Source organism: Cupressus sempervirens, chromosome 3 (assembly GCF_028749045.1).
Source record: "Cupressus sempervirens isolate cs-2001-9-10 chromosome 3, ASM2874904v1, whole genome shotgun sequence".
NCBI classification, from domain to species: domain Eukaryota; kingdom Viridiplantae; phylum Streptophyta; class Pinopsida; order Cupressales; family Cupressaceae; genus Cupressus; species Cupressus sempervirens.
In genome coordinates this window covers 723224506-723252491 of record NC_143120.1, presented here as the reverse complement: position 1 = coordinate 723252491, position 27986 = coordinate 723224506, and the positions used below count along the sequence as shown (strand labels likewise).

The 27986-nt window shown below is 37.5% G+C and overlaps 1 protein-coding gene across 1 annotated transcript in view; it reads right to left on the bottom strand.

Moving 5' to 3' along the window:
• The window catches only part of EMB1644 (Small nuclear ribonucleoprotein family protein), a 45953-nt gene extending 18477 nt beyond the window's left edge, over nucleotides 1-27476 (bottom strand). The window contains exons 1-4 of the mRNA XM_089821694.1: nucleotides 27263-27476; nucleotides 18701-18742; nucleotides 18186-18284; nucleotides 17935-18012 (exon numbers count right to left, since the gene is read on the bottom strand). Coding sequence (XP_089677820.1) covers nucleotides 17935-18012; nucleotides 18186-18284; nucleotides 18701-18742; nucleotides 27263-27265 — 222 coding nt within the window. The 5' untranslated portion in view covers nucleotides 27266-27476. The remainder of the gene's footprint in view (nucleotides 1-17934; nucleotides 18013-18185; nucleotides 18285-18700; nucleotides 18743-27262) is intronic.
• Between the last annotated feature and the right edge of the window lie 510 nt (nucleotides 27477-27986).

The following is a 27986-nucleotide window of genomic DNA, read 5'->3' as shown; positions in this document are numbered from 1 at the left end:
TATACTGACGCGATTACCATGAAAGTCAACAAGCTCTAGTGTGCATTGACATCGTAGAAGATAAGGTCAATGGTACCCCATGAAACTATGTTGGTCGGCTTGCTATCTGAAATAAACGGGATCTTCATGAGCCACAACTCTTGTTGGCAGGAATGGAGGACACTTCAACATCCAACGTAGTGTTTATCGGAAGAATGTACATGTAAAACAATTTCAATTGAATTTATCTACAAAATATTTAAAGGAAACAATTGGAATCCGAATATGTTATTGGTTACACGGGAGACTATCATGGGCATAGTACAGACTTAGAGAATGCAATCAACACTCTCTTCCAATTAGGGGATTTATATCTCTACAGTCAACAACCTTATGGGTTGGAGATACAATAAGAAACGTAAACCAGTCAACAGATGGTAGAATCAAAGCGATAAATATTCAATGAAGGATGAAAATTGATTCTTGCATTATATTTCCTATATGGGCTCACTTTATTAAAGGAAATATTTGAATCACAAGGACGAAAGCATATGGAATTCAGATTCAGAGGGAGTCTGGCATCTTCAAAGGGGTCTAAATGTCGATAAACTCGAGCTTCAAAGGGAGCAGATGAGTTCAGTCAACTTGTGACAATCTCGATCATAGTGATTGAGAGTTGTTGAAGGCAAAACACTTATGAGGTAAACTTAATTGATTATTATGAGATCATTTAATGCCTATTGGGTCCTGTGTAAATCATAAGGAAGTGACGAGTTCGAAATGATTATCACTTGTATTTGTTGATGTTATTGGAAGATGACAATCTTACAATAACTTAATCTTCTATCATGATAGACATCATGTGATGGCTGAAACAAATCATGATAGATGATTTCTAGCATGGTGGATTTAGCTCCTTAAACAGCCCATTACCTTCTAGATTGTGATAGACATCATGTAATGGCTGAGACTAATCACAATAGATTATGAATGTTCGTATGGTAAGTACACATTATCTTTGAACAATTTTGAGATATGGTGAATATCATGAGACTTGATATTCTTGGTTAGACCATATCTCTGATATCATATTGAAATGATATCTAAAACTAGGTATCACGGGTTAGGTGATATGTAAAATTGGGTATCACATGTTAGGCAATTCCTCATATCACGTGTTAGGTGATATGCAAAACTAGGTATCACGTGTTAGGTGATTCCTCATATCACGTGTTAGGTGATATGTAAAACTAGGTATCACATGTTAGGTGATACGTAAAACTAGGTATCACTTGTTAGGTGATTCCTCATATCACGTGTTAGGTCATAGGTAAAACTGGGTAACACGTTTTAGGTGATTCCTCATATCACGTGTTAGGTGATGTAAAATTAAGTATAATATGTTAAATGATACTTTATATCATGTGCTATGTGATCACAAGATGTGGAATATGATTATACCATTTATCTTTCCTAGCTAAGAGGGAGTGTTGACGTTTGTAGCATCGATCAAATGTCATATGAATTGACATTCTAGAAACCATTATTTACGTTGAGGTAATATGTTATTCATATTGTGTATGAATCTTGTTTATCCCCTCTAAGCTAAGAGGAAGTGTTAATAATTGGTAGCTTTATTTGGATAAACTATAGTGCAAATATATATATATATATATATATATATATATATATATATATATAAGTGTGAGAAATTATATATATATATAGGCATTTCCTGATTCTAAAGCTATAATACAAAATCAATAATATTAATATATGATATCAATATTCAACTTAAATATTTCTTGCTACCACAATATTACATACGCAGTAATATAATTATAGATATTTCCTTAGCTGATCTGGTAAACAAATCAAATGTTGAAAATAACATCTCTTGAAATAAATGTTAAAAATCCTCCACAGAAATGAAAAATAGTTGACAACAATCATAACGCATAGGCCTATTAAAGTAATATTGCAAGATTTAGTTTATAACGGTCAATTGAATCACTAGTATAGACATCGGGAATATTATTTGATCTTTCAATTGTCATTTGGTTGTTTGGTTTATTAGTTATTGATCTTAACCTTTACAAAAATAATTTGTTACTCTGATCTAAAAAAGACTAGAGCTCCTTCGTTAATATCAAGTAATTGAGCAATCAATATTGGTTAACAATTTCCAAAATATGGTATCAAAGCTGTTGGGATTTGGTGTTGTACACCATTATACAAATTGATTTTTTTTAATATTTTAATAACACAATTATTTAGTTGTGGTCCATATAAGAGATATTGATAGACAACTGTCATGCCCAAAATCTAGGACAAAAACACGCCAAATTGTTTTTCAAGTATAAGTTTACTAAGTTAATCATTGCAGTGGAAGTATGTTTGCAACATAATTGCAAAAGTGAAATATCATAAGTCAAGTGTACATCTTGAGGGGCACCATGACTAGCATTAGTCGTGTGGTTGTCCCACCCATTGATGTGCTACTAGCAGACTGCTAGCAAATTGCAAAAACTGGCAAAGTTTTTTGGCCTCGAAAGTTTTTATGAATTTAACTAGCCCCAAAAACTCTCCTAATTTTTGGGAAGAACCAATCGAGTACTTGATGAGTTTTTGCCAAAAAACTCTGTCATAATTTTATAACAACACTTAAAGGCAAGAAGTGGCCCAAATTAATTTTATTTCTCATTTCTTCACTTGTATTTTTCTAAAAGGGGGAAAATAGTCTTCTAAACACTTGAAAATTGATCTCTACCAATTTGAAGCAAATTTGTGGTGATTTTTAAAGAGGATGACTTCAATGATTTGGAGAGGTGGGCTACGGAGGAGGGCAGTGGATTTAGTTTCACATTGGATAAGAGCGAGTTGAATTAGTAGTCATTGCTAGTGCCAAGAGAAGCTAAAGGCAAAGCTACATCCAAGATGGAGGATGACCTACAAACTAAGTTAGACATAATGAGGGAGTACATGAGGTCATGCCCACTAACGACTTTTAGAACTAGACCCTCTACTTCTACCTCGCCCTTAGTTTTTTGATTTTTTTTGGTCAGTAACATAATATATTTTATTAATAAAGTAAAGGAAGCACATAAGAAACCTATAACATGGCCAAAACATTAAATAGTCCCATAGGATAGAACAAAGTAAAGATAAGCTAAGAAGACCATGCCCCGAACAAGAGTGGAAACAAAGGTTCCACCATCCCATCACAAAACAAAGCAATCACCAAAAAAGTTGGAGAAAGGAAACAAATGAATCCGCACCCCCCCCCCATTGTGAGTGAGATCTAAGAACCATATCTAATTTACTTGGAAAACTTTCCTTTTTCCTCTTGACCACTTGCCACCCTTCCTCCATTCTAAAGTCTTCAGCTTGTTTCAGACCAGCAAGCTCATCATGTTCATTCCCACTATCCTCTGCATCAGATCCCTCTTCATCCACCATATTTTCATCATGTGCTAAATCATCTTGTCCATTTTGATCCATAAGTTTGGACTTCTCCTTTCCAACTACGTACCCACCTCCACTTGAGTACCCTATGCAACACCATCTACTAGGTTTTCATTTCCCCTTTGCTTCCTTAGAGAGCAATCGGGCTCAGAAGGCACCTCACAACCCCCATATTCACCCATAACCTCAAAGAAACTCCTTTGTTTCTCTACTTTCTTCTCCACCGTATAGCGTGAAGTTGATACATCTTTCCACCATGTTGAGGTATTAGGACCTTTCCCCTATTCACAATTTGCAGCAACATGGCGTGTTTGAAAACACCTTCTACATCTAAGAGGGATCCCTTCGTAATCCATCATTTGTGTCCAAAAACCCTTAGAAGATTTAACTGGAATTTCAGCTGGAAAACTTTCGGTAAAATCCATTTCAACCAATAAACGGGTAAAGGTAGAACGAAGAAGGTTTGACGAACCATCATCAACCATTAGAAACACACCTAAAGCATTACCAATAACCTCTCACATAAAATCAAACCAGAGATGAAGGGGCAAAGTTGGCAGCTTTACCCAACCGAAACCTTATCAAAATCTCTGTTGATGGATTAAAAAATCTAGATGCCATGGCTTTAGCATTAATGGAAACTTCTCCTCCCAACACCAAAAATGTTCACATAAAACTCTATTCTTATCCTTAACATTTTCAAAAACAATAATGAAACAACCTTTGGCAGCCGGGTAAATCTAAACCCCTGCATCCAAAATGGGCTCCCAATGCTTAGAAATCCAAGAATGTAGTCCTAAGGCTGGTAAAACTCGACTTTATATATATCTAGGCTAAGCTTGTTTCTTTTGTGTTCTCACTTATTGACTCATTGGATGCATCTTCTCATCGCATCCTACAAAAAAATGCATCTATAATTAAATTTAAGCAATTTTTTATGTTCCCAAGTTTTTCCCAAGAACTGGTCGAGTTTTCCCCAATTTCTTTTTTCAGGCCTTGGCAACTTTTTGACTTTGGCGAGTTTTCCAACTATGATCCCACCACAACGATTGACCCAATCACCCCCCCTTTGTAGTTAATCATTAGGTTTGGTTAAATTAACCCAACCACTAAAATACTAAATTAAAATATAAATATAAATTTCCATCATTATCCCAAGTTGAAGTCTCGACTAGTTTTCAGTTGACAATAATGGGTTAACTCTTTGTAAGCAATATCTATAATATCAATCTATAGTTCATTTTCCATTGTTGCCCAAACTCTCTTCTTGTTATATCAGTTCTAAATGTCCTAAGAATATCCTTAAATGTTGTTAATTCATTTGTAAGTCTCATCTTGTGCCATGATACGGCATTTATAGGGTAGAATTGTGAATTTCACCTTATTGAATCATTACCATGGACAAATCTTCAAATGTTGGACAAGTTGAGAAGGAAATTAGCAACAAGCAATATGAACAAGTGAGTTTTTACATGAATGAATGAATGAAGGTATTTTAATGACGTCCACAAGACTAGCCAACCTATGGGACCCTTTTCACGTTCTTTTCAAATGTCGGCCCACCTGGTTTGGATCTTCTTTAGGAAGCTTGTTGTTTTACGTAGTCATGTTTCCTCAAAAATCTAGTGTAATTGGCCCTCCTTCAAACTGTCCTCGAACTATTACGAGGTAATTGGTAAATACTTGCTTATTAATAACAGAGACCGAAAGGTCAATTTATACAAAAGGAAGAGACGATGTTTCCTTAGGAAACGATCGTAAAGAATAGAAACATTCTATTCCAGAGAAAGCAAAAAACGAAAGCAAACTAAAGCTAAAGATATTTACAAGATAACCATTAACTAATAATAGACGTCTTATCTATTACTGTAATACCCTCCCTTAATGGTTAATCTATCTAACACACCAAGCTGTCCTCTGAATTTGACAAACTTATCAGGACCAAGAGGCTTGGTGAGAATGTCTGCAGTCTTATCTGTGGTAGGAACATACTGCAGATCTATAGTCCCGTCTTCAACCAGCTGTCATATGTAATGACAATGAACATCCACATGCTTGGTTCGTTCATGGAAGACTGGATTCCATGCTAACTTGATAACGCCTTCGTTATCAACAAACAAAGTAGTCGGTCCTGCTGGTGACATCTGCATATCCCCAAGCATCCGACAAAGCCAAACAGCTTCACATCCTGCCTTAACAGTCCCTCTATATTCAGCCTCTGTAGAAGAGAGAGAAACTGCCTGCTGCTTCTTGCTGGTCCATGTGACTGCACCGGATCCCAAACTGAACACATATCCAGATGTTGACTTTTTATCATCAACAGAGCCTGCCCAATCTGAATCTGTGAACCCACTGAGTTTAAGATTAAAACTTCGAGAATACAGAAGTCCATAATCAGAAGTGCCCTTCACATAACGAAGCACACGCTTTGCTGCCATCCAATGATCAGCCTTAGGAGCTGTCATAAAGCGTGAAATATAGCTGACTGCGAAGCTGATATCAGGCCTAGTAGCAGATAGGTAGATGAGGCTGCCTACTAGTTGCCTATACGTAGTATCATCAACGGAAGGAGAATCAGACTTGGCTGATAACTTGAGACCTTTCTCCATAGGTGTAGATGCAGGTTTGCAATCCTGCATTCGGAATTTGTCTAACAAGGCTCTAGCATATTTGGACTGAGAGATGAATATACCAGAAGACTGTTGCCAAACTTCAACACCTAAGCAATAATGCATGAGCCCAAGGTCAGTCATATCAAAAGACTGGCATAAGTGTTGTTTGATTCCCTAAATCAAAGATGTCGAATTGCCAGTGATGATCAGATCATCCACATAGATAACTAGAAGGATGATGTCACTGTCAGTAGTCTTAATGTACAGATTTGAGTCTGAAGAACTCCTCTTGAAGCCTTGATCACTGAGGTACGTATCAATCTTGATGTACCATGCCCGAGGGGCCTGCTTCAAACCATAGAGAGCTTTTACCAATCTGAGAACCTGATGGTCTTTACCAGCAACCTTGAAACCAGGAGGCTGTGTCATGTAGACCTCTTCATGGAGATCACCATTCAGGAAAGCACTCTTTACGTCCATCTGATGGACCTTCCAGCCAAACTGTGTTGCCATGGCTAGGACTAATCTGATGGTGCTCATCTTTGCAGTAGGAGCAAAGGTCTCCTCATAATCAATGCCCTGACGCTGAGAAAAGCCCTTTGCCACTAAACGAGCTTTGTACTTATCCAAAGTACCATCTAATTTGTATTTGATTTTGTAGACCCATTTGCAGCTAATGGGTTTCTTCCCTGGGGGAAGATCAAAAAAGACCCAAGTGTTGTTCTTCAGCAGGCTCTGGTGTTCAGATTGCATGGCCTGTTCCCACTCTGGAATTCCTTTAGCCTCGGAATATGTTTGAGGTTCAAACACACTGTGAATGTTGGCCATAAGAGCAAAGTTAACAGAATCTATAGTTTTGCTCTTTTTCCGAGTAGTTCTCCCATCAATGAGCTCATCATCATGAAGATCAGTAAGTGTCTTAGCCCACCACTTAGGCCGGAGAGGAGAATGACCAACAGTAGTACTAGGAGATGCTTGAGCAGCAGGATCCTGATCAGAAGAATCTGGATCAAACTCAGGTGAAGCATCTTCAAAACGAGGTGATCCTGCAGGAGAAGCCGGAGGTGGCTGTACAGGTATCACTAGCAGGACTGGAGCTGTAGGAGCTACTGGAGCCCACCCATCAGGTGGACCTAATGGAAGCCAAACTCCCAAATCATGAACCTGCATAGGCTGGTCTGCTGGATCAGGAACAGGAGAAACAAGCATGAATGGTCCTCGCTGCTCATCAAAGACTACATCGCGGCTGTATATGAGACGAGATGTCTCAACATCAATAAGGCGGTAGGCTTTATGAAGACTGCTATATCCAGCAAGCATCAGTTTCTGACTCTTGGCATCCAACTTGGTGCGTGAAGCATCAGGGATCCAAACAAAAGCAAGAGAGCCAAAAACCTTCAGGTGACTGATTCTGGGCTTGCGACCTGACCAGGCCTCTTCCGGAGTTTTACCTTTGACCGCCACTGTGGGTGACCGGTTCAACAGATAAACTATAGTGTTAACTGCTTCTGCCCAAAACGCTTCGGAACATGTCTGTGTTCGAGCATAGAACGAGCCATCTCGGTGATTGTCCTGTTCCGACGTTCAACTACACTGTTCTGTTGTGGCGTGTGGAGTGTGGTGAACTAGCGTTAGATGCCATGTGTATCCAAGAAGCTGGAGAAAACATTAGAACAAAATTCCCCCCCATTGTCTGATCTAAGAGTAATAATAGATTTCCCAGACTCTTTTTCAACTAAGGGTTTAAACTTCTGAAATACAATAAATGCATAGGATTTCTTTTTAAGGAAATACACCCACATTTTTCTACTGAAATCATCTACAAACAACAGAAAATACCTGTACCCAAGAACAGAAGGAGTGGCCATAGGGCCACAGATATCAGCATGAACAAGCTGAAGTACTTGAGAAGCTCGCCAAGAATCGCCACTGGGGAAAGGTGTGCGATGTTGCTTCCCAGCCTAACATGCGTCACAAACTCCAAGGTGTTGGGTTTAAATCTCTGGCAAACCAAGAACAAGCTCATCCCGAGCAAGTTGTGAGAGATAATGCACATTTAAGTGCCCATATCGCTGATGCCAAAGTGTACTGATGGAAGATCGCCGAGCAGCCATAGCTAAGTCCTGAGAATCACCAAAATCAGTAAGTCTGAAAAGACCATGATCCTCAAGACCAACTGCAATAGTAGACTTAGTCGCCCAATCAGTGATGGTGCACTGATGTGAACCGAAGGTGACTGCCAAGTGTGGAGAATGTCGCAGCAACTGACTGACCGAGAGTAGATTTAGTTCAATCCCTAGAACGTAGTACACATCAAGGAATATGAGCTTCCTCCCAACAGACTAAATTTGAATGTTGCCTTTACCAACAACCGTGTACTCTTCTCCACCACCAAAGATAACAGAATCTGAATAAGGCTGGTAGTCAATAAACCAGTCTCTGCGGTGAGTGAAATGTCAAGAGGCACCTGAATCAATGTACCAGGCAGATGACTGCACATGATCTGCGGGTCTTTTAGCCATGAAGGCATAAAAGGCAGATTCCGCCTACTCAGTGTGCTCTGCACTGTTCGCTTTGGGTTGCGAACCTGATTGCTTAGACTAGGCAGCTAAGCGTTTCCGACATGCAACCTTCATGTGACCATACTTGTGGCAATAGTTGCATTGAATGTTCTTCTTTTTGGTACCATCGGATGCTGGAGCAGAAAACTTCTGCTGAGATGGTTGCTGAAACTTGCCCTTATCCTTCTGAAAGGATTTCGCAGCAAAGGCTTGCTCAGTGGAGGTGGAACTGGAGCTGCTACCGAACTCTTGTTTCCACCGATCTTGCTGAAGTAGCAGGGTGCAGAGATCAGTGAACTTTAGATCAACACCAATAGATGTGATGCTGAAAGTCTTGATAAAATGCTCATAGGAATTTGGTAAACTCCGAAGAGTGATTACCACAATATCCTCTTCCTCCATCTTGCGATCGATGGCAAGTAACTGATCACGGATTTCCTGAATCTGATTCAGGTGTGCCTGGAGCGAGGTGCGCTCATCCATGACAATAGAAAACAGAGTGTTTTTCAGAAAGAAGGCTCTGCTATTGTCGAAAGTCTCATGAAGACCTTTTAGATGTGTCCAAATTTCGGCAGCTGTCTTGCCGGATGGAATCTGAGAAAGCTGGTCATCAGCTACGGAGAGTTTTGAGAAGCATTACTGCCTCTCGATTGTTCAGATCCCATGTATCTTGATCAGGACCTGGAGAAGTTGGACGTTGCTTAACACCCAGAACAAGTTGATCGGTGTTTCGATATTCAAAGATTGCGATGATGCGTTGCTTCCAGGTTCCATAATTGCGACCATTGAATTTGGAATTATGCTCGAGCAGAATATTTGTCAGAGATGCCATGGCACGTTTTTCAATGGAAAACTATGAAAATCTGTGAAGGCACATTCTTCGAGAAGAATCAGAGAATGAGCCAGAAGAGAGCTTGAAAATCAAGGCACCCAAAAAAAATGGACAACCCAATTGAGCTCTCGAAAAACCCACCAAGAATTTGCAAACAAAAAAAGTTTTCGACTCCAAAAATTAGGGTTTCGAAAAAAAACGGCCTAGCTGAAAAAAACTTGAAAAAACTTCAAATTTCTTGATGAAAAATGGTCGAATCTGCTTCCCAGAGCACGATGACAGACTGAGACGGCTAAGAGCATGAAGATTTGATACAGAAACATGCAGATTTTCACCCCAAAAACGCGAGTCTCCAAAAAATGGCCACAATTTCCACGCGATTTGCAGACCCGTAATTCGGGAATTTCTCCAAGCAGGAAAACCCTAGGTGGGTTTTGGAGAAATTAGCTGAAATAATTTTGGGATAATTTAAACAAATAATTTCAAGAAGAAATTATAAATTTTTCCGAAAAAATTTAAGTATTTAGCTCTGATAACATATTACGAGGTAATTGGTAAATACTTGCTTATTAATAACAGAGACCGAAAGGTCAATTTATACAAAAGGAAGAGACGATGTTTCCTTAGGAAACGATCGTAAAGAATAGAAACATTCTATTCCAGAGAAAGCAAAAAACGAAAGCAAACTAAAGCTAAAGATATTTACAAGATAACCATTAACTAATAATAGACGTCTTATCTATTATTGTAATACGAACTACTTTTGGATATCTTGGTATGCCGCACACTCAAAGATGAAATGCCATTTTGTTTTGACACATCCTTTACTATAGTTGATGCATTTCCTTTCTTCCCAATCCTCCTTGGGCACCGTCCACCTCCCAGTCTCAAACCATAAATGATGGGATCTCGTTCATAATTGCGCCACTAATGGCCTATATTTAGCTTTCACATCTTGGTATGCCGCACACTCAAAGATGAAATGCCATTTCATTTTGACACATCCTTTATTGCAGTAGATGCATTTTTTGTCTTCCCAATCCTCCTTGGGCACCGTCCACCTCCCAATCTCACACCATAAATGATGGGATCTCGTTCATAACTGCGCCACTAATAGCCTATATTTAGCTTTCATATCTACACGTACGTAATCTTTAATCTCATGGCACCACGTGGAGTTGAACTCTTTCACATAGTGGGCCTTTTTCTTCCCCATTTGTTTTGTCCACATAATTGCTTTAAATTTTTCCAGCACAAACCTTTTTACCTCTTCATTGGTGTTGGGGTGTTCCAATATGTTGATGTTCCACTTCGTTAGCCATTTTTCGTTTTGCTACATCCACGTTTTCTTTCTTCGGGCTAGCCCCTCTTCAACCACTAGTTTGGGCCATCATTGCTTGTCCATATTTTTCCACCTTGTTTAAATAGCTTAACAGAGGTATAACCGCAAAGGCTTCTATTGGGAACATCCCTGCTTCAGCCAAGAGGATCTCGTATGGTATAGTTGATTTGACTTTAACGTAAGTAGTGATGAGGTTCTTTTGTATTCTTTCTACTTACTTCCATTTGTAGTTGGATAGGCTGCTCCCCCAAACCTCGCACAAGTATAACACAACAAGGGTGACCAGCAGTCCAAAAAGAGTCTTTTTTATTTTCCAATCCCAAAACTCAGCCTGTCTACACCTGGTTTGCAGCAAAAAGAAAGCCCTCCAACCCCCTTGTATCCGCTTAACTCTATAAGTTTCCCAATTGAGCTTGTTGTTAAAGTCTATGCCCAAGTATTTATACTCTTCCACAATCTCAAGAGTATTTCTTTCAAAGTGGAAGTCAACTTTTTATTTCTTTCTTAGAGAGAACACCATAACTTTAGTCTTGCTAGTGTTCGCTTGCATCCCAACTTTGTGGCAAAAGCTCTCCAAAGTTTTCAAGTGTTCTCTTAGGGCCCATTTAGCAACGGGAATACAAGCAGAATAGGCCTATGTAAATTCTTAAAATTTTGAATTCTTCGTTTGGATGCACTAAATCAGAATTGGAATACAAAGTAAAATAGGAATACGTATTCCAATTTTGGCCCAAAAATGGGGTTTTGCAATTCCACCCAAATAGGTGCTATTGGAATAAGTATTCCTATTCCACTTTTATTTATTTTAGAAAACATAATTTTGGGATCCGCAAATTCCCCATCAAATATTGGCTGAACCAAACAAAGAACAGGAATACATAGCCCCATTTTCTATTCCAGAATAGTCATTCCTATTCCCGCAACTAAACAGGCCCTTAGAGCCTTGGTTGTTTGTGCAATTAGGATAAGATCATTCACATAGAGAAGCAACTACACCACATATTTGGCAAGTTGGACTCCTCTCCCTTGAGTTTTATTTAACAATTCCTCCAACTTATCAATATATAATCCAAATAGGGTAGGCGAGAGAGGGCATCCCTGCTTAACCCCAATATCACTTCTAAAACATTCTGACATGCCATCTTTTGTTCTGATTCTAGCTCTAACATTCTCATAAAGTCTATGAACAGCCGCTCTAAACTCATTTGGAATTTAAAGTTCCTCCGTCTATTTCCAAAGTTTAATTCTAGGGAACATGTCAAAAGCTTTTTTGAAATCCACAAAACAACAAAAAGCCTCTTTGCCTTGGATATATCCTAAGCCTTCTCAATAAGGTGTCTAAGAGTGATGCAAAGGTCAATCACAATATATTTAGGTCTGAGCCCAACCTGCCCTTTTGCTCTTTTCTTCTTTCTTAGCCTAGCAACTGATTCTACGCTCTATCATGCCCCCAAATAATTTGCTAAGGAGGGGATTAACCATAATCATGCAGTAGTTAAACGAATTGTTGATATCTCCACTCTTGTGTAGAGGTATGACCATGCTGGTCGTCCAACTTGTCAAAAAGTCATTTTGATTAACTTTGTCAAAAATATCTAGAATCTGCGGAGCGAGAAGTTCCATGCCCCGCTTTAAAATTTCAGCTTGCAGCCCATCAATACCTTTTGCTTTATTACTTGCTAGATTCTTTATTCCTTTCTTAATATCCTCTACCAAGAAAAGTTCAATATAGGTGCTAATTCTAGGAGGTGTATTTCTATCTTGGATTCTCTCATAGGAGTTTTGCATACTCAAATCACTAGCTGTCGATAATATTGTTTCTAATTTGTTGCTTCATTTGTTGTAGTTCTTTCAAAAACCTCCTAAGATTGTGTTTTCCCAAAGAGAATAGATCTTCTCTTCTTGATGTGACATATATCTCTTTTTTATCTCTTACTAGCTTCTCATATGATATTTTCTTTTGCTTGTTCAATTCGTCCTTTTTGAGTGCTTTTTTTGTTGCCTTGCAATCTCTGTCATACCAAGGGTTTGAAGGGAAAGTGTTGTTGTCACTCTTTTTAGACCAAGATCTTTTACATGTTTCTAAAGCTCTATGGATTGCAGGTGTGAGCTGGCTGCTGTAAATATGCTCCTTGTTCGCTTGTGAGATTTGAAGATGATGCTTCAATGCGGTCACAAATAGCTCCTGATTTTCTTGGTTTAAGCTGATTTTCCCTTGAGAGTTATTGTTCTTGTGCAAGATGTTATCTGCTTCCTGCACTCTCTGATTTTGAATATTCAATTTCACTAAGAGTAGCATGTGATCAAACTTCAACTCGATAGGACATGCCCCAACTTTAAATTCCAGCAATCTAGAACTAGAAGTTTGAAAACAAAGGATGTAGCCATGCCCCAACTTTAAATTCCAGCAGTCTAGAAATAGAAGTTTGAGAACAAAGGATGTAGTCCACCATGGTGTGACCATAGAAAGTCTTACATGTGATACCTCTCGAGCTCAGCCACTTTGCCATCCCATTACAAATGATTAACTCATGCAAGTTGCAAACTCCTAGCAGTTCAACCCCAAAGTGGGACACAATACCCTACCCATCTTTTGAGATCCTTTCCCATATATGATCCCCATTTTCCTCTAACCAAATAGGATTATCCTCTACCCCCTCCCTGCTGTCCAGCTGAGTGGCCTGATTGTCTGTTGTCCTTGCATTGAAATCACCTATTAGAACTATCCCTCTTGAAGAACCGTAAATCAAGATGTCTTTTTTTAAAGTGGCATAAGGGTCTTCACTGTAAAGACCATTCTTCTTGTACAAGAAATTTTTGGGGCAAAATAGCAAGCAGCCATCCATATTATAGCACCTTTTTCTACTAGTTTGGGCCATATATATTTCTTGTTTGGGTCTTCTTTTTCTAATTCTATGGTGCTCTCCAATCTTGCTTGATTAACACTACAATCCCCTCATGTCCATTCCCCATTTCCAATCCTTTGTTCCATACTGAGATTTTATTGCAGCCTTCAAAGTTTGGTAATTTGCAACCCTCATGTTCATGCGTCTTTGTGAGAATAATGAAATCTTTCCCTTTTGCTATGGACCCCAAACCCGATCCTTTCCTCCATGGGAAACCTCTATAATTCTAGCTCACCTATTGAAAGTAGATCTGTCACTAATTTGAGCTTTGCCATTTTTCAACCCGGCCTAAAGTACCTTTTCTCTTGCAGCCTTTACCTTCTCCCATTCTTTCCTTCGTTCTTGTTGTGCAAATGTAAGATCCTCTTCAAAGTAAAATTTTGTGCCTTTCAGCATTCCTCTCAGCTTTAAGATTACATTTTTGTCTTCCACATCTTTCAGTGTAACCCTTATGTGCCTAGATCTGTTATTATCCGGTTTCCTCCCTATTATGGCTGCCTGTTGGATATTATCTGACCACCTTATTTGATCTTTCAGAAAGCCTCACTAAGATATCTGTTCTTTCTTTTTCCCCAAATTCCTTCAAACCTTTGATTATGAAATTTGCTGCTTTATTTTGTTTGTCTTTTTCTTCTATTAATTGTTTCCTAACCTGTTTTTTCTATAGTTTCCATTTGTGCATTTAACGAAGTCCCATTCACAACTTGAACCCAAGATTGGTTGCCTCTATCTTCTCCCTTAAAGCGATTTCTCTCTCTCAAGTCCTCCAATGCTGATTGTTTTTCTTCCATATGTTTTCTATCACCCTTATCCAAGGACTCTACAATCTCCTTTGCTGGTTTGTTTTTGTGTACCTCTCGTCTCAAAGTGAGTAGCTCTTGTTACCCTCACTCCATAGTGTTTTGCAACTTTGCAACTTCCTCTCTAAGCATCTTGTTTTCCTCTTCTAATCTCCTACTAGCTTTTGTGATTTCATTCATCCATGAATCTCTAATTTGATCCTTTGTTTCTATATTAACTTTTTCTTTCAACATGATTTCGTTCACATACAGTTCAAAGGACCAAAGAAGTGGGGAGGTTGTAGGGCTGTATGTGTGTTGATGGTCACAGAATCCATCCTCCCTTTCCATCTTCTCCTCAATTGTTATGTCAGCTTTGGTTTGTACTGTCTTAAGCCTCTTTCTCCCATTTATCCCTTTCATCTTGTTCATGTTGCCCAATTTTAGCTTGAGTTACTTGTGAGGTCATATTATAGTTGTTTTTAACTATCTTTGGAAGGATGATGAGTAGTTTCTTTTTAGGTTACCTCATCTTGCGTATTTGTCTACGCCGAAGGATCCCCTTGTATTGCTTTGCATTGACAAAAATTAATCTTTCTTTAATCATCACTCCATTGCCATTAGTAAAGTCTACCCACTCCAAGCTCGGGTTCCACGATCCAATTATGTTTTTTGTTTGTATGCTAGGTTCATTGTCTAGGAGTCTATTTGTGAATTGTATCATCCAACTTCCAGACATCATTTGCCCCTCCTGACCCGACCACCTAGGCCCAACCTCTAGATCGTGCATGTCAACACCATTTATAACTAGTCCCAGGTTTTCCGAAAAGGCTGTGTTTATAAGCTCTTTCTAGTTTTTAGCCTTTACTGTGTTGTTTAAGAGGGTCTGATGTGGTTGTGGCTTGAGGGTTTGGTAGATTTGTCTCTACCATCCTCAATACATATTGATACAAAAAATGCTAATAAGAAAGTCAAGGAGAGCAAAAAAGAGAAAAGTGTCAACCTGACTCTACCATTCGTGACCTATCACCATTAAAAATTATTGAAGTTTGCCCCAGAAAGTTTGAAATGATGGGAGGGTCCCACTATCCACTTGCCTCATTGCCAATGGTCAAAGGCTCAAATTCTCGTTGTCTTCCACACTACACTTTTGGTTCGGATCCCCTTTGTCTTGCTCTCAGCAACATATCCAGTTGAAAACAAGAAGCTAGAATCCCCCACCAGCTACCTGCTACAAAACAACTGCCTGTTGCCTGCTAAAAAAACCTCGCCTACTACCTGCTACCTGTTATCTGCTACCTACTACTTGCTACAAAACCCCCGCCTGCTATAGGAATAAGAACTAATTGAGAAGTGGGTTTGCCCAAACAATTTTGGTCCTTCGCTCGCACTACTAACTCTTGCGTCCTGGTGTTTCTGTCGATAGTTATGGCGATGCGAGTGATGATCTACCGATTTAGTCACATTGATTAGTGCCTAAGCAATTTTAGGAGATGGTCTCGGGGAATACATGTGCAATACTCCTGGAGCAACTTCAATGCTCCTGAGCTTAGTATTGTGCCTTCTACTTCTGCATCCAGCAATAACAAGTCCCTCTACAAGTTATCTTGCTCAAATTGATATTACTTCTTCTCTTGCACACTCTTCAAATAGTTTATCTTTTGTATCCTCCATGCATGATGTAGATGAAAATTTGTAGTCGATTTAAAGTTCCTAGTAAGAGTCCAAGTAAACTCTATCCTGATGTAAGAGGTCTAAAAGGAATTCCTCAATATCAATCTAAAAAACTATGGAAAGTTGTTAAACTACAACATAAGATAACTAATGGTTTTGAAGGCATGCTTCAATTGTTCTTTGCAAAAGAAATTGCTAAATATAGACATATGGCTCTCTGTGACAAAAATGCTTACCAATACACGCATTTGTCATGGGTTAGAATTGGTATTGAAGGTCACTATAGAAGGAGGCTACCTGTAATTATCTTAGTGGTGCTCAAGGATGCTAGGCAGTTGCATACTAGTGATACCCTTCTTGGTGTTGTATGTGATATTATGATTAATGGTCCCATTAAATTTGACTCCATCATTGAACTTCTCAATGAGCTTGTGGCAAGTTAACCTTGATGATGTCTTACTTATAAATCTTATCCTTTGCTTTCTTAGTTCTCTATCTTACCTTTGCTTTATTCACTGTCAATCTTTTCCTTTACAGATAAATCATTTGTGATTCTTAGTTAAGGAGGCTTTCACTCCTTCTGTTAATATAGAATATCAAGGTAATCCTTGGGTTATCATTTTCCATACTAAGGCTCGCCACACATGATAATGGACCAACAATGAAGATTGCTTTCCATTAAAAATATATATGCATTCAATCACTCAAATGTGTCGTTAAAACAATTATATGTTCGCTATTCACCAAATTTTGAAATGTTCAAATGAAACTCATGACTTAGTTTGAGCATGTATTTATCCAAAATAGGGTATCATTTAAGATTAAATGGTTTTTACCATTTCAAAAATTTTGTTTTTAGTTCCTTTTTAATACTTGTTTAGATACAATGTAAGCCACTACTTTGCCAAATCTAAATGTTTCGAGTTCGCAAACAATTTTCCCTCATTTTAGGTATGAGGGAGCATGATGTGTATGCCATATTGTACCCATATCCATATTGGGTATGCCAATACACATACCAAGGGAGGGCAGTGGCATTTCCATATCAGGTATGCCAATTAATTGTACCAAGAGAGGAGAGGAATATCTGATAACCTTGCAAAGATACATTACAATGAAGTTGAGGAGCATTTTGAATTGTTTCACATACAACTTAAAACTTTGATGAACTTAACTCTCAATAAAGTTAAGATAACTGTAGCTTCTTCAGATACAGTTCTATAAATAAAAACACTTAAAAAAAAATTAGTAAGCATTGAAACCCAGCTCAAATTTGCACAATTCAAGTTCAATGCTTGTTTCATTACATATGAAAAAAGTTTAGATAAACTGTTGCTTCTTTAGATACAGTTTGAAAAGGACAGTTAAAAATATTAGCAAACATTGAAACCCAGCTCAAATTTACATAATTCAAGTTCAATGTCTGTTTCACTAAACACAATAAACAATTATACGTTGGCTTTAAAATGGGTAATCAAAAGATTAATTGAATTAAAACACCAAAGCAGATAATCTCTTCTGGTTTGCAAGAATTATTTTATATGACAAGATTTGTCAATTACCATTTATATACTAATATATTTGCAAATCACTAACTCTGTACAGTGTGTTCTTTTAGTTCCTGATAATTGATACACTAGCAAATTCATTACTGAATCTTCACTGTTTGTTCTTATAGTTCCTGATATTTTCTAACAAAAAGTGCAAATATACATTCTCCAGCTATCAGCTTGCCATGAAATTCAATTGCACTTGTATGCATGAATAAGAATTCCTAATCTCACCTCATCAGGTACTCGTAGATATTTGATAGTGTTCCCACGAATGTAACACTCAGGCATTCGCCAAAAACGATCACCATCCTACAGTAAAAACCTCCATTTCAGAGACAGAAAATCCACATCAGCCTAAAGGTTTGCAAACAATACAGATTCCAAACACTGCTTAGTGGAAGTTCCGGGATAGATGAACAAACTAGAGTTCACAAAACAGCATAATTATCAGAAGGAAAAAGGGTTACAGTCAGTAAGCTTACCTTGGATGTACATATGACTTCTCTTAAATGTATGTTCATCCATGTGTCACAATTAACCAAGTTTCCATTGTATGTTTCACCATTCTTCAACTCCACCAACTGCCAGTGGAGATTGTTAGTAACAGCAATTGCATGCATTAGAAAGAACCAATTACTTAATACTAAGAGCATCAGAAATTTAGTATTATCTGCAAAAGACATCCATGCAATATCTGTTGCAACAAACCCTTCTTGTCTATGCATGAGCCAATCCTTTAACTTGATGTTCTTAGCTATGAATTTAAACATTACAAAAGGGTTCAAACATGTGTAAATGCCGACACAGCAGGGATTTATGACACTGCCATACAAATCTGAATGGCATTCAGAATAGATCATTTACTTAAAACAGTTACAATCCTTACAAACTGATTCAAATGATTAATGTGAAAGAGCAATCACACAAAAGTTAATGTGGAAATATATAAAGACTGAATGTGAAGAACATGGTTTGCAAAATCTTGACACAAACATACCATAGGATGGCCTTGAGCTGTCTTGAGAAGTGATAAAGGAAGCTGTCAAACAACAGAAAATGAAAATCGAACAAGAGCATCAGTTAGCAGGTCAAAAATTGGTGAAGCCATTTGTAAAAACAATTATAAGTAGATGATAACAGTCAATACAGTAACATTTCATTCAATTACTGCTTCCAATTATCATTTCATCAAATTCAAGCACATTCATATCACAGAGCACCAATGTATCCCTATATCTGCCTCCACAAGAGAAAATAGAAACCAATGATTACTATGTCATATATTCAATTATGTTCATAATACAGAGCATCTCCAGACTCTTCATGTTAATTTTCTTGATCAGATTTAACTATTTACTTTACAGAATTATGCACAAAGGATCTTAACCCCTTTTATAGATTTTATTTGACAAAATGTATAAGTCCTCTTGATCAGATTTAACTATTTACTTTACAGAATTATGCACAAAGGATCTTGACCCCTTTTATAGATTTTATTTGACAAAATGTATAAGTCCTTGTATTTCTGTAAGACTTTGAATGATAGCAAAACAATACATATATCAAAGATGATTGTATAGCTCAAATTGTAAGACAAAGGCCCACCACGCTTAGTACACTTGTTTTCAAGAACTCAGATCTGACAGCGATCAACTGGAAATGCTGTCATCAAGTACAGAGGCGCTGACAACAATGACTGTAGTACTGACAATGATGACAGAAGTGCAGTTTACAAGTGAGAAGGATTTACAAGTGAGAAGGAAAGACTTAATGTTTTTATGCGTCTTCTATGTTTTAATCTGCAGGTCAACCGCTTATTTATGTGTTTCAAGGAAGAGGAGTCACATCCAATGGGACTGACTTCACCATGGAGTCACGTCCCGTCAAGCACATAACTCCCAGTCAACAAAAACAAAACAAACCTTAATTTGACCTTATCATATGGTTCGAATTGTAATGTTGACTAGACAATCAATCACATGAGATATTATTATATATCAAGTAAATTAGGATATAATCATATATATATAGACACACACACACACACTTTTCAATTATATCTTATCTTGACTGAACTATACACTAACACTCCCTCTTAGTTCATAAGGATAAACGCATAAATAAACATTACACCATTGGCAATCTTTAGGAATGACAAACTTCCACAATTTTAATATCGCATTTGATATCATGAGTATTGGCCTCCAGAATATCAACATTTAATATTCACCAAATAGTTTGAGTAACGGCCTACAAAATATCAACATATGATAATCACCAAGTATTCAATAAGGAAACAGTCCAACACATGATATTCACCAAATACGATAGTAACAAGGGGACGCATCCCTACCGTTCTGGGGGTCAGCATCCGAGACAGGGACACGTCCCTGCAATGTGAAAATGAGTTCCCAAGGTCAAATCACAGTGATGATGAGATGGATTTAAAGGCCCATTCTCATAGTCATAGCAGCCAAGAAGATTATAACAATGAGGTTGAACATGATGAAGAGAATGAAGAAACAAATTCAAAATCAATAGATAGTTGGCCACCCGGTCCACCAGCTAGAGATTGCCCCTCCACTCTTTTGGCAAAGTGGGTTTGAGGTAGTTATGATTCTAAATCTCCCCTCAGACAATATGCAACGAGGACAACTGCACAAACAACTACAAGTGGTGGTACAAAGAAGTGGAAATGTAACATTTGTAAGACAAAATGGTTTGGGAGCATCACTACAGTGAATGCACATTTCCTCTTTTGGATAGGAAAAGGTGTGGGTGCATGCAAGTTTTTAACGAAATCGAAAAATTTGCATTACAGAATTGAGTTCACCAATCTTTAGGGTATTCCAGATGACTTGGGCATTGAGACCTACCACCTTGACTAGTAGGCAATAGGTTCAAAGTCTTCAGCAAGCTTATGAGGAAGGGCAGCCACGTTATTCTACTCCTAGTCTTGGGGGTAGACCATAGCAGAGACCTACCACTACATCATTTGTAGGGGCAGCCTCGGGTCCTTCTTCTACATCTAGTGCTCTGCTTGAAGCATGGTCCAGCAAGGGGAAAAGAAAGGTGTCATCTGAAAGTAGCCCCATTGCTAATTTATTTAATGCCTGCCTGAGAGATGAGATAGAGGAAGGCATTGGTAGATTTCTTTTTTCCAATGACATACCTCTTCATGTGACACGGTATCTTTATTATAAGGACATGATGTAGCTAGTTGCAAGGGGAGCACTGTCATTTGTGCCACCAAGTGATCGCAAATTGCAGATTAGGATAAAGAGTATGCCAAGATTGCTTTAGAGAAGGAGAACTTGAGACTTGTTTGGGAGGAGTATGAATGCAGCATCATCGTGGAAGGTGGACAAACATTAGGCATCATCCACTCCCCAATATCATCATTACATGCATAAAGAGGCCATTTTTTCTAAGGACTATTGATTGTTCAGGACATCGAAAGGATGCTGAATTTTAGTTTCATATACTTTGGGATGCTATGGGGGAGGTTGGGCCACAAAATGTGGTCCAAACAGTGACAAATGTGGCACCTGTGCGTAGAGCTACGGGGAGACTTGTTGAGACAACTTATAGACATATTTGGTGGACTCCATGTTGTGTGCATGCCATGAACAATGCACTAAAGGACATGGGGAAGATTCCCTAGATTAAGGGAGTAGTGAGCGATGCAAGAGATGTGCAAATGTTTATTTGCAATCATCACACATCACATGCCCTTTTCAAAAGCTTCGCAAGGAAGGAGTTCCCAAAACCAGTTAAGACCCGATATACATCCTACATCATTCTTTTAGAGAGAATGATTGAGTTGCAAGAACCATTGCAACTCATGGTTATGACAAATGAGTGGAATAGGTGTGATGGGTCCAGGACAAAGCAGAGGTTAAGTGTGAAAGAGAGTATAGAGTGATGTATTTTGGAGTGATTGAAAATACATTCTCTAAATATGGGGATGCAAATGCAGCTACTCTTGGAGAGGTGCACGAGTGCATTGATGCTATGCTTGGCCAAATGAGGGCAATTGTGCGAGAGAGGAACCCGACTTTAGCATTTTACACTAAGCACATTCGGCCTATTATTCAACGTAAGTGGAATGGCCTCAAAATCCCTTACATATGGTTGCTTATGCATTGAATCCAAAGTGATACATGCCTAGGCCTAGGAGAGTTACAACAACTAAAGGGTGATGAGGTAATCTATTATCAATTTTGAATTTAGTACTCTTGCACTTGAAAGTTAGAAGTTAGTACACTTGCACTTACGAATATTTAATTTATTAATTTACTGATTTTAAAATTTGAATTTCAAGTGAGGTAAGGATTCTTCAAGTGCATTGATAGCATGCATGACATTAAAACAGCAAGGAAGGTTCGCACTGAGCGGACCAAATTTGCTACTCTTAGGGGCTATCAAGTTAGAGCAAAGGCCGACATAAAAACAATGGCATACAATGATCCTATTTTGTGGTGGAATTGTCATGGACCCAAATCAACAACTACCACACTAGCCATCTGTCTCCTTTCTAAGGTTTCATGTTTTCCAACTTTAGAACCTTTACTTTTCACTTTCAGATTTCAATTTCACTTTTACTTTAGTCTTTTAGTCATGAATTTCAATTTCAGTTTTTTGATTCTCATATTAGTCATTTGATTGTTATGATGTTATCTAAGGTATCTAGTTCTTCAGCTTCTGAGAGGATCTGGTCTACATATAGCTTCATCCACTTTCTTAAGAGGAACAAACTTACCTCTAAGAAAGCAGAGAAGCAAGTGGTTGTACATTGTGCCTTGCATATCAAAGATCACAAGACACACATGTACAAGCAGAGCCATACAACACAATGGGATGTAGAGCCAAAGGAACCCTTATAGGTTGATGAAGGATGTAGATACTTCTGATGCGGGGTTGGTTGGTATTCCTCTCGCAGCTCTTACCCTTGAAAAGGCCAAGAGTTTGAAGGATGAGTTTGTTGAGCGAGCCTCAAGTTGACATGGATGATTAGAGGCCTCTACGCAGCCTCTACTACATTTTGGCAGCCCTTGGGCATTTAGTACTTGACATTTTGCCTTTTGATTTTGTAGTTTGTACTTAAGACTTGGATATTATCATATTTGTCATTTGAAGTTTGAAACGTTGAACATTGAACATTGAACATTGAACATTGTGAACATATCATGGTTATTGCTATTTGATGTAATTAAGTTTATGATGCCACTGAATGATTGATGAGATAATGACACTCATACTTTGATGCCATTTGAATCTTTGATTATTTAAATATAAGTTATTTGATAGAAGTTAGAACTTAGAACTTAGATCTCTTTCATTGTTCATTGTTCATTGTTCATTGTTCATTGTTCAATGTTCAATGTTCAATGCAATGTAAACTAAACTAGCAATAGCGGTCTTGATGAACTTAGGATTCATATTTATGTCTTATATCGTTATACATCTTTTCATAATTAGCATTTTAAGTATCATATGTATAGTATATACAATATAAACCTTGTCCCCCCCTCCCATCCCCCACCACCGTCCCCCTGCAGTCTCCAAATTGAGGCCTCTTTGTCCCCTCGTCCCGGAAACTTGTCACCTCATCCCCCACGCCAATGTACCTATGCCAAATACCTATTATATATCTACACAAACAACTTATAGAACGTCACAACAATTACATCTAACACTTGGTTGTTGATTTACAGGATATAATTCATCATGATCTATTTCAACATTTACATAAAATGAATAATTGTTGATTTACAGGATATAATTCATCACATAGTTTGCAAACTCTCCGAGTACTCTCAGAGTTGCCGAGTACTTTCAAGTTTTTCTGTTGGGCGAGTACTCTCAAGTTTAACTCTCGTGTATTTATAGATGTTAAAAAACATAGGTAAAAATGTTGATGCAGGGAAAACATTGGATTAGATGCATTTTTCACATCATTATAGTGCTATAAAACTATACATGTTCTCTATTGAAATGTCAATTACTAATTTAATACATTTTGTAATTGTATTCTACAAAATAATATATTTTTCTTTAAGAGATTTTAAATTTTAGTACTTTCTGAGTTGTCAAGTTTTCCCTGAGTTTTTGTTGAGTATATGCCGAGTTTTTTCCGAGTTCAAAATTTTGGGCCTACCGAGTACTCTCCGAGTCCGAGTCTGCAAACTATGATTCATCATGATCTATTTCAATATTTACATAAAATGATTTAAGTTATTGTAAGATCGTCAAGATCGTCACCTTCCAATAATTTCTACAAATACAAGTGATGATCATTTGGAAGTCAGCATTTCCTCATGATGCACACAGGGGGTAGGCCCATTAAAATCATAGTCACTCACGAGGACTTTTGAACTCCCTCTAAATATTAATCATCTAAGCTCCTCATTCAAGATTGCCTTTGAAGAAGTATCAGGTTTCCTCTTCCTACAATAAGATTCTTGGAGGAAAAGATCAAGGCACATAGCTCTTATAGTATGTATTGCAAATATAAACAAATAAATGTGATATTAAAGTTAGATTTATATAAAAATATATTACAATAATTTGGTTTTCTGAGACCATCCTAGAAATTGTAACCATGTCAAGTTCACTTTGAAAGTGTTCCACATTTATTTTGCAATTTGATGAAGATGATAAAGAAATAGAGAACTCCCTCTTGATCCAATATTTCACACGTGTTAATGGACATTTTGAAGTTCTTTAGCATAGACATCTCTTTGAATCTATATCCAAATTGCAAACTTTGGCAAAGGATGCTTAATGTTTCAATCTATCAAGCCATTGTAATGCTGAGTCACCATAGTTGTCACATCTAAAGCACTACATTTTAGAGTAATCCATATGTTTCCTTTTCCCTTTGAATTTAGGTTTCTTCCTTTTTTCAACTTAAGCTATGAAAATTTGAATATCACCTTCAATTGAAATATCATCTTGAGACATTAACATGCACTCCTCTTGTACGCAGTCAGACTTTAGTCAAGCAAGTTCGGGAAGCTTCGATCGAGAACATACTTCTTATCTAAAAGTTTTCCATGATGGTGGCAGTCCTTTTAAAGCTATCACGGTTAATTCTTTGTCATCATAGATGTGACCAATTGTAGAGAGTTGGTTCCTTAGTTCTGTTACCCTCATGAAATATGAAGTGATGGATTCCCCTTTATTCATCTTAATATTGGAAAGCTTGCCTTTCAGTGTGAGAATTCTGGTAGTATTGTTTATCTCAAACATTTCTTCAATTGCTTTAAACATTTCATGTGTTGTGCCTACTTCTGTAACCATAGGAAGTAGATGATCCTTCAACCCGTCCACTAGTAATCTCATAGCCTTGGTATTGTCTTTTTCTCATCTACTCAATTTATCACTCCCTTTAGGTGGTGGGTCTGATTTTTCAATAAACTGTTTTAGATCATGCTCCTTCAAGATCAACATTATTCGCAATTTCCAAGCCGCAAAATTTGAGTCACCTTCAAGTCTGTCTTTTGTCTCATACCATTCTCCATTTTGACAAAGGTGAGATTTAAGAACATCTGATTGTCTCCCAGACCTACTCTGATACCATACTAATTTTGTTGATCAAATTTAACTATTTACTTTACAGAATTATGGACAAAGGATCTTAACCTCTTTTATAGATTTTATATGATTAAATTTATAAGTCCTTATATTTCCATGAAACTTTGAATGATAGAAAAACAATTAGTATATCAAAGATGATTGTATAGCTTAAATCGTAAGACAGGCCCACCACACTTAGTGGACTCGTATTCAAGAACTCAAATCTGGTAGCGATCAACTGGAAATGTTGTCATCAAGTACAGAGGCACTGACAACAATGACAGTAGTACTGACAACGATGACAGAAGTACAGACAACTATGACAGAAATGCAGTTTACAAGTGAGAAGGAAAGACTTAATGTTTTTATGCATGTTTTTAATGTTTTTATGCAGTTTTTAATTTTTTTCCTGACACAGACTCGTATAATTTACTATTGGGTTTGGAAAAAACTGTAAACATAAAGCTCTTTTTCTATGACAAACAGCTTTAAGATTAAAAAAATTGGTTAATTATGATATTTCATTGAGTGAATTAGAAGCAGTCCCTGTTAAGCAATTGCTGTGATGCATCTCATAGGTTATTTAAAAATAATTGAAAACATGGAAACAAGTAGATGGCCAAATGTTGTTTTCAGCAATAGCTTGACCAAAAGAAAGAAGACTTGGATGAGATATTACAGCAGATGGGCTAGTTGAATATATATTTCAAAGGGTGCCCGGTAGGCAACAAATAGATTAAATCTTTTGTTATAAACAAATTTAGCAAACATTCTTTGGGTAAAGTCTTTGGGAGAAAATCAAAGTATTATATTGAGGAGTTCAGTCCCCCTTGTGATCTATCTCAAAAAGCATACATGAAGGCTTGTACCATGTGGACAGCCAAATTTCTCATTGCTCAAATAAAAACTAACTCTCATCAGCTTAGTTATGAAACTGGGAGTGGAAACATCCAAAGAAAGGGTGTGTGTCCTTTGCAGTTCTGGGGCAATAGAATCTGAAAGATGTTTCATTTGGATTCTGATGCTTAATGCAACATCAGGAGCAATTATGCTAATATCTTGACAGCTGGATCATGGTATAGTCTTTTTAGCGAGGGTGTTGTCGACAAATTAGGGGAGCTCATCATCATCTTATACAGAAAAAGAGAGGAACATGCTTTAGACTAAGTTTGCAAAGGTAACTGCCCAATAGGCAACTTATATTTTGCCTGGTGCCCATTAAAAAAGATCTCCTCCTACATAAAACCAAACTGGGAAATGAGCACCCTCTAGGAGACTTTTTTAAGAGGTCATTTATAAAAGTGTTCACGCTTACATGACTCCTCGCATGCCATAGGACATAAAATAATCGGTTCTCTCTAGATTGAAGCCAAGGACTGAAGGAAAAACAGTTTGTTAAATTAGCCTCTTTCTAATATTAATCCCGGAAATCAATCCTTGCTGAGTTTTCATCATTTTTGTAAATAAGCCGGCATTCTTCACCGGTAGGCTTTGTCCTCTGGTCTTTGTTATATCTTTCCACTTTTCGACCGTACCAAGAAAACCTAAGTGAATATTTTCTAGGAAACTGCTATTGCCTTTGTGTTTCGATCAACTCTAGTATTTAATTAAAGACCAGTATAAGCACAAACCCTAACGGCGCTGCTAGTGACTAAACAAAGCAGGAATCTCTAACAAATCATCAGAGTCAATACAAGATTCCGATTGACTATTTTATCACGATGTTTGTCACGAATACAGCAAGCTTCAAAGCCAAGTTCTCGCATACGTGAAAGCAGAGCATGAACTTAATCGTTAAGAAAAATTCCGTTAGGGTTTGATTTTACGCAAAAACCTATAACGGTAAACAAAGAATATCAATAGAAATTAAACTGTTACACCCAGCGTTTCAGGCACTTGACTCATTAATTATATGCTAAATCTAGTAACCTGCATTTACATTTTGCGTGAATGAAGGTCGAAAAAGAGAACACTGTACCATTTTCGATGGGAAAAAAAATACTCGAAATGCTCTGGAAGAGATGTAGGCTCGAATCTGAGGGAAGAAAACAGAAATCAAGGTGTAATTGCTTTGAATGTCGACAACTACGAAAAAAACCAAAATAACTTCTCTGCTCTGCCTTAGCCTTCACGAAGCAAAGATTCAAAAAGCTTGGCCTAAGAAAAGCATGTTTGCAATTACACGCTGATTTGTTCAAGGGTATTAAAGAAGAGCTTTAAATGGTTATCATTGCTTTTTTGTTTACAAAATTAGGGTTCTAGAGGCTTTTAGATTGGCGGTCTCCCACCCGTGTGAATAAAAAGTTTTGTAACAGCACGCGTGGGCGCTAGGGGTTCACCAATGTCTTCTAAATATTCTTTCATTTGTTATTATTGCTTGTATTGGATGTAAGTAATTCTATTTTTAAATATAATTTTTTAATATAAAAAATTAATTGATAAGTAGAGATTTGAAATGTAGAATTTTGATACTAATATTACAATTTAGTTTGTTGTGGAAAAATATTTTCTACATATCAATTAATGAGCTTAAGGGGCTTTCTATTGAATGGGTCATAAAGCACAACATTTGGTTAAGGTTTTGCATGTAGGGTTGCATATAAAGTGGGTTTAAACATGGAAGAAAACTTTGTAGTTAAGTATGCTCAAATTGGAGCAGTACTGGGAGGGGTGACTTTCTGGAAAAAAAAATTGTGCTTCAC